Below are 12,020 nucleotides of genomic sequence, written 5' to 3'. Positions count from 1 at the left end.
CTGATAATGACACTCTGTCAATATGATACGTGTATGAGATCAGTTCCTTTCTGGGTCTATTCCTAAGGGACTTCTTCAGCCAATTGACTATTCATGGCTGAGTCTTGGCCTTGATCTGAGAGGGCCATGGCCCTAAAGTTATTCTCATTCTTTTCATTTTGGACTTTACAGGATTCAAAGGATAGAACCATCATAGAATGGTAAGCTGAAAGTGGGAACCTGTAGGCAAAGGAAGTAAAAGAAATGCCACTTGATTACACAGACTAGAATTTGATATGGCAGAATTAGTTTGAGCTAAGCAAAAGGTCAAAATCATATTTTCAGATGCTTCCTAAAGTAAATAAAAATTCAAGCAATGCAGGATTTGTGGAGATTTTTGTTGCCTTCTTAATATTTTTCTGTCCTGAACTGAAGTACAAAAATATAGCATGTCACTTAATGATAGAGATAATGTTCTAAGAAATGTGTCGTTAGGCAATTTTGTCATTGTGTGAACATCATAGAGTATACTTACACAAATCTAAATGGTATAACCTACTTTACACCTAAACTATATGGTGTAACCTATTGCTCCTAGGCTATAATCTTGTATAGCATATTACTATACTGATATCATAGGCAATTATAACACAATAGTATTTGTGTATCTAAGCACAGAAAAGCAATGATAAAAAATACTAGGCAACAGGAATCTTCAACTCCACTCTAGTCTTATGGATCAATTTCACCTTTAACCAAAACATTGCTATGCAGTTTGTGACCCTCAGCCTTAGCAATTAAAACTACACGAAGGCACACTTAGAAAACGCTTGTCTATGTTTATCCTCTTTAGAAATCTTCAAGTTTTATTTCTCACAGACACTTTATAACTTGAAACGTGAAGCCCTAGGTCTATGGAAAAACTGAAATGTAAGAATATGGCCCGTGTTCAAACCTTTACTTCACACTAGCGTGCTCTCTCACAATTGGGCTGGTCTCTTAAGACTTAAGTGGGGAAGTGTTCTCTCTTCTGTTTTAAGATTGTGTAAGATTGATATTGTTTCTTCTTGAAATATTTGATGTTCATTAATGAGGTCATCAGGTCTTCAGCTTTCTTTCTTTATTTTTATGTTTTTATGATGCTGAGGATTGAGCTTAAGGCCTTGAACGTGCTAGGCGAGCACTCTACCGCTGAGCCACAACCCCAGCCCTCTATAGTTTTCTTTGTGGGAAGGTGTTTGCTTGTTTTTTTTTTTTTCATTGTTGTTGTAAAATATACATAACATAAAATTTACCATTTTAATAATTGTTAAGTGTACAGTTCAGTGGTATTATGTTAACATTGTTGTACATACAATCCATCCATCTCCAGAACTTTTTCATCTTTCCCTTCTAAAACTGTACCCTCTTTTAAAAAGTTCTTTCTTTTGGTCTAGCTTCTTTTTAAAAAATTTATATATTGAAGTTATAAAATAAGATGTTTTAATATCACTACATATGAACAGTGAAATGATTACTGTAGTCAAGCAAATGAGCATATGCATCATCTCAGAGTTACCTCTTTTTCTATGTGTATATCAAGATAACTTATTTTTTAGCAAAAATCCCAAATGCAGTACAATATTATTGACAGTATCCCTCATGTCGTACATTACCTCTCTATATTTGTCTATCCTGCATATCTGCAATTTTATATCCTTCAACCTACATCTTTCCCATTTCCTCTCCCCTACCCCGTACTTACTAAACTCTTCAACTTCCCATTTTTCCTTCACAGGTAACCATCACTCTACTTTTTGTCTATTGACTTCCCTAGAAACTTCATAAAAAGGAATCATACAGTATTTGTACTTTTATGACAGAGTTAGTATTGTCTTTAAGATTCATCCATATTGTAACCTGTGTCAAAAATGTCTTCTTGGGCTAGGGGTATAGAGTGCTTATCTACCATGCACGAGGTCCTTGGTTTAGTCCTCAGCACTAAAATAATAATAATAATCATCATCATCATCATCATCATCATAATCTTTTTTTCGGGGAGGGGTTACTTGGGATTTAACCCAGGGGCATCTATCTCTGAGCTACATCCCCAATATTTTTTATTTTTAATTTTGAGACAGGGTTTCATTAATTTGCTGAAGGTCTTGCTACACTTATGAGGCTGGCTTCGAACTTGCATCTTCTTGCCTCAGCCTCCCCAGTCACAGGGATTGCTGGTGTGAGCCACTGAGCCCAGCTAAAATCATTCTTTTTTAAGGTTGAATAATACTCTGTCGTAAGTTTATATTGCTTTATTTCTTAGTCATTTATCTTTCAATGGCCACTTGAGTTTTCCTTCCATCTTTTTCTTTTATGACCAATGCTGTTCTGAATATGGATGTAAAATTACTCAGTGCCCTTGCTTTGACTTCTTTTGGATATATACTCAAAAGTGAAATTGCTGGATCATATGGTATTTCTATGTTTAATGTTTTGAGGGTTCCCCATATTATTTTCTATAACAGGTACGTTATTTTCATTCCATCAGCATTGTTTGAGTTCCATTTTATTCATATCCTTGTCAATACTTGTTATTTTCTGTTTTTGTTGTTGATTTTTAATAGCCATCTTGATGGATATGGTATTTATTTTGCTTTAAATTACAAATTGAACTTATTTAATAAACTTAGTGCTATTTAAATTTTCTCTTGTGTTGTTTCAGTAAGTTGTGTTTTTCAAAGTGTTTGTCATGAATAAAGTAAAAATTATCCTTAACAACCTTTAGCTTTTCAGTATTGCTGGGTCATTCCTATTATTGGAAATTTGTGTTTTCTGAAATACACATTTGAAATTAGTCTTGCTAGAAATTTATTATTGTTTTCAAAGAACTAATTTTAGGTTTTCGTTTTCCCTGTTTTATCTATTTTCTATTTCCTTGATTTCCTCTTTTTTATGATTTCATTTCTTTTACTTACTTTGGATCTAGTTTACTTCTTATTTTCCATTTTTAAAGAAGAAGCTGAGATCATTGATTGGGATCTTTCTCCTAATAGAGGCATTAAAAATGATACATTTTCCTCTACTGCTTTACTTGCAGTAGATATTTTACTTTGATATTTTGTGATTATAATTCAGTTCAACATATTTTTAAAGATTTTTTAATATGGACACAATATCTTTATTTAATTTCTTCATTTTTATGTGATGCTAAAGATCAAACAACATTTTTTAAGATTTTTTTAATATGGACACAATATCTTTTCTTTATTTATTTTCTTTGTTTTTATGTGGTGCTGAAGATCGAATCCAGTGCCTCACAAGTATCAGTCATGTGCTCTGCTGCTGAGCTGTAACCCCAGCCCCAGTTCAGCATATTTTTAAATTTTCCCTTAAGAGTTGGTCTTAATCCATAGGTTATTTAAAAGCATGTTGGTTAGTTCCAAGTATTTGGGAATTTTTCTAGATATTGTTTATTTCAAACATGTCGGTTTTTTGGAATTTAATGAGATTGTCTTATAGTCCAGCAAAAAGGGCCTATTTTGGTGAATGTTGCAGGTTCATATGAAGAAGAGATTGAGCATTCTGCTGTCGTTAGGTATAGTGTTCTTTCGATTATTGTTAATTAGAATCCATTTACATTTAATATTGTTGCCATCTTGGGGCTGGGGCTATAGATCAGTGGTAGAGCACTTGCTTAGCATGTATGCAGTCATGGGTCCAGTCCCTAGCACTGCAATAAATAAATAAACCTTGGTAATTTTAAAAATTCCATTTGTTTCTTTACTGCCTTCTTTTGGGTCAATGAAATATTTTAAACTATACTATTGTGTATCATTTCAAATAAAAATACTATTTAGGCACACGGTTTCATTATGTGAATAATATCTTAAACTTGTATTCAAATTAGAGTATGCCAAGAGAGTTTAAGGGAGGCACATAAAGTGAATGGGTCACTGTGGTGCTGCAAACCAACTTTCACTACCAGAACTATTTGGTGCTAGTTCTGCCTTTCTTTTCCCATTCCAACATAGAACCATGACCTGGTAAACCTTACGTTTAACATATCATAAAACATGTTTGTAGAATATTTTAGTCAATATAACATGATCATTGCCTGTATATTGTCACTCTTTTTATGAGTGAGAATATGAATTTCCTTCCAATTAAATGTCAGACAAGTATCATTTTTATGTAATCACTCAAACATTTAATTCATGAGCAGCTTTGTGTTGCCTCCAGAAGCTTTCGATTTAGATGAGAAGGCATTTTCATGATTTTATTATGTATTAATCTATGTTGTATTTTATATTATATAAATTTATTGTATATTTGTATAATTTAAAAGATAAATAGCAACACAATACTGTGTGTGACTGTTACAGATAAATGAAGTAGATAAAGATGTTTGGTTAATGAGAGAAACAGTTGCCTAAGCAAGGAAATTACCATGTTAGGCCCTGGCCACAAAGGATTCTCTCTACAGACTAGCAGCCTGCAAGGCATACATTTCTCTGACATTTTCTTGAATTTCCTAATAAACAGTATGGTTTTATTTATTTATCTATTTTTTTAGCCTCTGACTGTCTACAGAGGTTCTTGATCATTTATAATGAGGAAAAACTCTTACCTTTTTTCTTCTCTTTTCTTTTTCTATATATAGCTAGCTATAGATAAGTATCACATGATTATTTGGATTAAAATTTCATTTCAATTTGACTTTCCTGGTGAGAAACATTTACATCATTTTAGCCTTGTGAGCATGAATTGCCTCTCTTTCTATGTGTAATCAGTTTCTACTCTTCAGCATACACAACATTTTGTGAATAATATTCAGTGCAGAAAGAGATCTAAAAATAATTTTGTAGGCAGCGTTTTGTGAGTAGAACACTGGCTAGCAAAAAGAACAAAGGCGCTTCAGGGTAAAGGTATAGTAGGTGAAGCATTTTATTTCATTTGCTCCACCAAAGAACTTGCATTTAGTGGAGAAGAAAAATAAACAAGAAACAGGCTTCTGCACCAGCTACTGAATGCTTCATTTCTCATCACTGTTAGTCACATGTGAACTATTGCAGTCCTTCTGGTGTGTATGACTAAGCTTAACCCCTCCTTTTTTTTTCCAAAAGGCAAAATCCTGAATTTTATGTTTAAAAGCACAATGAAATTTTTTTTTTTAATTTTCTGCAGTTCATTTTGGAATTCCCAGTCTTAAATTCCATTCATTTTCAGAAAGGTGGCAAAGGATGCATAATACATTGCATTTTTATGCCTAATAGCACTTCCAATAGCCCTCAATGCATATTATGTATACACACCTTTCAGCATCTGTTTCTACCTGACAGCTTACAGCACCAGGCTGAATCTTGTGATGAACAACTTGAAATGCTGAACACCATTACAATAGATTCTTATTGGGAAAAGAAAGCTCTTCTAGAGTTCCTTACTACCATCATCTGCTTGCTGGGGATTGAACCCAGTTGTGCCATACCACTGAGCTACATCTCCAGCTTTTTTTTTTTCTTTTTTTGGAGACAGAGTCTTGGAAAGTTCCATGCCTGCCTCAAACTTGCCATCCTGCTACTTCAGCCTCCAGAGTCACTGTGCCACGCTCTTTATAATGTCTTTATTTCCTTAAAAACAAAACACTTTTCCATAAAGATTTTAAAGTGATATATTTACCAGTACATAAAAGATGTCATACTATTTTAAAAAAATATATTTTTAGTTACAGATGGATACAATACCTTTATTTATTTATTTACTTTTATGTGGTCCTAAGGATCGAGCCCAGTACCTTACACATGGTAGGCAAGCACTGTACCACTAAGCTAACCCCAGCCCAAGATGTCATACTCTTTCAATTAGTCTTCCAAAATAGGGATCAAGGTTTGGGCTAATCAACTAAGCAGTTCTCGTGGGCAAAGATTAAAGCTTGTATTTTATATAGGGCAATCCATTATGCAACCATATTACTGACTATTCTTCAAAAAATATATGTATATAGAATTGTTAATATTAAGAATTGCTAGGATCCTGTCTTAATATGGTATTATTTATTTGAATTATTTTTTGTATTATTTCCGTATGAAGAATGAGATTTAATAAAGGCTTGTTTTCTTATTTTGCCACTACACTTGGGGTTTTTGGTCTTGAACTATCTCCTAGAAATATATTTCCTAGAATTCCCAAAACAAAATAGTAAAATCTTTTTTAAAAAACTGTCTTTTGTATGCAAAATTCAGATTTTGGGCTTGTGTAATTTGGCCACATGCAAAAAATTAAGCAAGCACATACCCAACAAAGCACAGTTGGTGGAGGCTGTAGTTTATGAAAAATTCCAGCCAATATTACCCACCCTAAACTTTCCTTTCTTTTGGCCTGAGAATAATTCAGAAGAGGCACTATCGTACCCATCTTTCATTTTTAGATGTTTGGTTTCCATGTCCTTTCTGAGGTTGTAAACCTGTAGGAACCAGTTTTGACTATTAAGCAATATACCATTTAGTCCATACTGACTAATTATTTGTGACTTTGCAGGTACTGCTGAGGATGAATGTGACTTGGAGAAATTATATTTGCTGCCTAAGACTAAGAAAGGTGCCACACAGATGCCACAGTGGTTCCCACCCAGTGGCCCCTCTGGGATCAAGAATTTTAACTGACCCAGCCAAAGTTTTTGAGCACAATATGTGGTGAGTTCTCTTTTTTAGGTCTGATATTATGTATGTTTATTAAATATCACCAGTGATATTATTTAAATTTAGTACCAAGAAAGGATTTTTAAAACTATTGTTTTTATTTAGGTTGTAGAGTAAAGCAAGGGTAGCCAGTCCTGACTTAATGTGTTTCTAGTTCTAAATTGCTTTGCTAATGAAAATGGAAAAGTGGTGCCTCAGTCTGGCTGGGCACAGAATCACGATCCACTCAAGCAGGAACAAAACTTTATTTTTGAAAAAGCCGCCAATACTCCCTAGCGCCCGCAAGCCAAAAACCGGTCCACCCCTGCGCGCGTCTACTGGAACCGGGGCCCAGGACCTCCCCCGGAATTCCCTCCTATTATCCTTCCCCAACCAATGGGAACTCTCCAGGAGTCCCGTAACATGAGTCCGTAGCAGGCCAAGGTGAACAGCAGGAGTCCAATTTCCATATGACTGTAAATCTTAACATAATCATATCATCTCAATGGCTAGCTGGCCTCACCTTACAACTGAAAGTGCCATGCATCATATTATTTGCTTGTGGCTCCTAGCAAAGTGGAACTTCCCTAGTGCTTTAAACCAGCCCTCCCTCCTTGCCTCTGATCCTGACTTGCCAGTGTATTACTGGGTAGAGACTGGGTGGGAGGCTCTTACGTAGGCAGGGTCCTCCTCTCACCTCACAGGCCCTTCATCTTTACAAATTGTTGTCAATCAGCAAATTGTATATACAGCACCTGCTGCTTCCTAAGCATCAGGGGAAGTCCCTGCTTTCAGAGAATCCAACACTATTTGGGAAGATAGGTAAATAGGTATGTATAGGAAAAGCTGATAATCAACAATACCAAACAGTAAATTATAAGGGCCCAGTGAGTGTTATAGAGGACATAAGCCTTATGAAGAACAAATAAGTAATGTAAAACAACTTGTGTATGGGCATAGTCAGGAAGGCTTCTTAGAGTGAGCAGAACTAAAATTAGGATTATTTATTCTGCCTCCTGTTCCTGGCACAAAGCCTGACACAGAAATATTTGTTGACTAATGATTTGGATAGGTAGAGCTGGATTAAGGGCATTCTGAATGAGAAGAAAGTCATAAAACAGAGATGAGGAAGTACAAGGCATTTTTAGGAGACAATAAACAGGGCAGTTTGGCTTAAAAAAAGAAAAAGCACATCTAGGAGACTATTGAAAGATAAGATTGGAATGATATAGGCCAGATATTAGGATGGGAGCAAGATTATGCATGGTCCTAAATTCATAGCTGAAGTACAAGATGCTATAGAGCCACCAAGGAGAAATGATTATATACATATTTGGTAACAATATGCTGGACATATCAGCAGGGATAACTTGAAGCAGGAGAGAGCTAGTGAGAGAGCTCGTGAAGGAAGAATAAATAGAACTTGGTACTTGTACAAAATAAAGGAAAAGGAAGAATTTGAAGTTTTGAACTTAGGTCACTGCTAAGAAAATCAAGAAGTTAACTGATTTTTTATTTTGGAAAAAAAGATGATGAATTTAGATGTAAACATTCAAATAGGCTATGAGAAAAGGATAATCTGGTAAAAAAAAATGTCCAGAATACAGAGAATGCTGCTGGGAAGAGGGAGAAAAAGTATCTGGCCTGGAAATGCAAAGTGGGATGTGATAGCTCCAGACAAAACTTGTTATCAGTCTACCTCTGGGGCAGGTCTATAAGACTGGGAAAGTGATTTGGGGACTTTTTTAATGTTTTTATTCCAACAGAATATCAGATTAAAAAGGAAGTTTACTGATCTTTTATTAATTAGTCGTATAGTGTGCAGTATGGTAGCCACTAACCACGTATGGGTTATAGAGCACTCTAAAATGTAGTTTGTCTGAGTTAAGGTGGGCTGAAAGATTCTGAAAATTTAGTATTAAAAAAAGGTAAATTATTCAATTTTTATATCAAATTTCATGTTGAAATGAATGAAATTTTGGATACATTGAGTTAAATAAAATATATTATTAAAATCCATTTTACCTCTTTACTTTTTTAACATGGCTACTAGAAATTTAAATTATATATGTGGCTCGCATATATAATTTACTTTTTTGAAATTAAAAAGAGTAAATTAAATCATTTTGATCACCATTACCAGTATGGACAATTACTGTAGGTTGTGAGAGAAAATAGGCCCTTTTCCAGGCAAAGAGATCTCCAGAGGAACTTCTAGTCCTAGCCAAGATCCTCATTTACAAGGTTGGTTTTGTTTTTGTTTTTGTTTTTTCTCCTTCTTTAAACCCTAGTGATTTAGTTGTCTATTTTCCTATCTGCTGCTACCTCCAGCTCTTTTGGCTGAAGTTTTTGCTTACCTGCTTGTCATCATCTCTTGGGAAAGCAAGGGTTCATTAGTCCAGTGCTTCTCAAACACCGAGGGTTAGCTTTGGGATGACTGCACAAGAATCCCTGGGAGAGTACCTTTGCATTAGGCCTAGAGATGTGGCCTAGGGATTTTTAATTTGAAAAGCTTTTGGTAATTGTTGAGAAGCCAGGTTTAAGAATCCTTGATCCAGTCCAATGACTTTCAGATTTTTTCTCTCTGCCTTTCTTCCTTCCTTCCTTTCCTTTTTAGTGCTGGGATTGAACCTAGGGCCACTCACTGAGCTACATCCTCACCTCTTTTTATTTTTATTTCGATACATGGTTTTACCAAGTGGCCCAGATTGGCCTCAAACTTGTGATCCTCCTATTTCAGCCTGAGTAACTGGGATGCACCACTGTGCCTGGCTCAGACTTTTCTTTAGCAGGAGAACTTTTTTCTAGTGAAGTTTTTATATGACGTCTCAATATTTAAAAGGTAAAAATCAACCTGTTCTGAATGAAGCACATGGAGGCCTGGGACATAAGCAGTTCCACTTTTTTCCTTTCCCACATTCCATTACTCTACCAGCCTGGAAGACCTTCAGAGCTCTGCTCTCACAGTTTGAAAACCTCAAACTAGTCCAGACAGCCATCCTTCTCCATAGCTTTCTCTCCAAGGGGTTATCCAGCCTGCACTGGGATACCACTAGTAACCCCCTCCTCCAATAGATATATATTATAATAACAACAGTAAAAATTATTTCCTTCAAGAGAAAAGGAAGTAGCAGCTTCACTTCATCTCCCCACACATCCTTATTTCCACCTCCTATATTTTTTTTGCATGAAGATTTGTTATATATGTTTGTTTGTTTTCTCCTTCCTTCAAGTCCAAAGTTCTGTCTAAAAGTTTTCATTTTCTTCCTTATTTTTTTTCTTCATATTTAAGAATAATATTTCCACTCTTGCTGAATTTGACTTTTTACAGAATGTTTCTGTGAAAGTACATGTCAATTTTCTCTTACAGATGTTGCTCTGAATTATCTATAGTTCATTTTTTCCTCTAGCCTCTACTTTGTATGGATGAATTACTCTTTCTATGATCCTTTTAAAACTTTTTCTTAACAAAAATATATTCCATTTTATTCAGCTTCTAATATTCTGAGAAAAATTTGTCTTCCAGATTTTAGATATTTGTATCACTATTTATGTCAGCCTATAGTCTTGATTTTAAATAATTTGGTGAAGTGAAATTCACATAACATAAAATTAACCATTTTAGAGTGAAGAATTCCATGGTGTTAGTTACATTCACAACTTTATACAGCCAGCGCCTCTATCTAGTTCCCAAACATTCCCGTAATTCCAAAGTGAAACCCCTTATCCATAAAGCACTTATTCCCACCCCCCTACTCCCAGCTTTTGGCAACCACTAATCTATGTTCTATCTTTGTAGATTTGACTATTCTGTATAATGGAATCATACAATATGTGACCTTTTCTGTCTGGCTTTTTTCACATTGCATAATATGTTGGAGCTTCCTCTACCTTGTAGCATATTCTTTATTTTTTTTAAGGCCAAACAATGTTTCATTATTTATATATACCACAATTATCTTATTCATTCAACTTTTAAAGAACATTTATGCATTTTCCACCTTTTGGATCTTGTGAATAGTACTATCAACACATGTATACAAGTTTGGATCCCTGCTTTCAATTAGAGGAGGTGTATACCTAGGTCTAGAATTGTGGGGGTCACATGGTAATTCTATGTTTAAGGTTTTGAGCCATTGTCAAGCTTTTTTTCCACAGCATCTAGAAACAGCTGGACTATTTATTTTACATTCTATCTTTACTCTTTTAATTACACTTACTGTATGTAAATCATTACTGGGGAAATACTGACCAGAAATGATATTCAAAATGCTTTTGAGACATGACCCAAAGGTCTATCTTTATTAAGCAACTTACACTGTTACTTGGGAAAATCATTCCCCATTCCACATTATTCCTAGTTTAATTGTGTGGGAACTTTTCAAGAGATCCCTGAAATTTGTAAGGAAGCAACAAGCATTTGTGTTTATCTTATGACTAAAGTAGCTAAGCCTGTGGGATGATCCATAGTTAAAAAAAAATACAGCTTACTTCATGAACCAGTACTTAGAGACATACTTCATTACACATTCATAAAATAGGAATAGAAGTTGCCTGTACAGTTTTTACCATGTGAGATGTGTACCTGGGTTCCCATTTGTTCTATTCTACTGTGTTTCCATTTCATTCTCTTTTTAAGGATTGGGTAGACTAAGTTGATTTCATGACTCATGGAAAGGTTATAACCTTTAGTTTAAAAAACACTGAGCTAAGCCGTTCTCTGTAGACCCAAGGTAAGACCTGGATGTTGCAACATTATTTCTGTTGTATAAGCCATTTAAATAATAGGATGTTTTTCTGATCTCAATAAGGTTCAGATTCTAAGAATTCTTTAATATTACATAATTTTCCTTATATAATCATTGTATGATCACCTGACTGCTCTTGCCCTATTTCATACATCGTAAATATTTTCTTTGACTTCCTCCATCATCACATTTATTTTGAGAGGCAGTAGAGTACAAATGTTGACAGTACAGACTTAATGGTTACCCAGCCTTTGGAAGCTACTTAATCTTTCTCTCTCTCTTTTTTCTTTTTTTATAATTCAGTGAAGTGAAATTCACATAACATAAAATGAACAATTCTGTGGTATTAATTACATTCCCAAAGTTAACCTAATTCTGGGAAGATACTTAATCCCTCTGTGACTTAGTTTTCTTTTTCTAAGATGGGATAATAATAGTGGTATCTACATCATAGCATGTTATTAGGTTTAAAATGATCACATTTAACATAAAGTATCTTTACATTGTAAATAAGCAACATACTATATAATAATTAGCTATCTTATTATGATTACTATTTTCTAATGTGTTCTTTATTTATGTTTTTTCTTAATTATTTGACTGTATGATTATATAGAGAAGAGCTTAGCTTGCATTTATT

General features: G+C 34.6%; 1 protein-coding gene across 2 annotated transcripts in view; it reads left to right on the top strand.

Moving 5' to 3' along the window:
- Positions 1–12,020, top strand: part of METTL8 (methyltransferase 8, tRNA N3-cytidine) — an 87,059-nt gene that overhangs the window by 27,879 nt on the left and 47,160 nt on the right. The window contains exon 2 of one of the 2 annotated variants that reach the window (XM_081262227.1): positions 6,493–6,647. The exons of the other annotated variant lie outside the window; for it this stretch is intronic. Coding sequence (XP_081118353.1) covers positions 6,505–6,647 — 143 coding nt within the window. The 5' untranslated portion in view covers positions 6,493–6,504. The remainder of the gene's footprint in view (positions 1–6,492; positions 6,648–12,020) is intronic. 2 annotated transcript variants of the gene reach the window in all.

The sequence above is a fragment of the Spermophilus citellus genome, assembly GCF_964194105.1.
Source record: "Spermophilus citellus genome assembly, chromosome: 11".
NCBI lineage: Eukaryota > Metazoa > Chordata > Mammalia > Rodentia > Sciuridae > Spermophilus > Spermophilus citellus.
The sequence above is the reverse complement of the archived record's forward strand: the minus strand, read 5'-3'. Positions and strand labels throughout refer to the sequence as shown.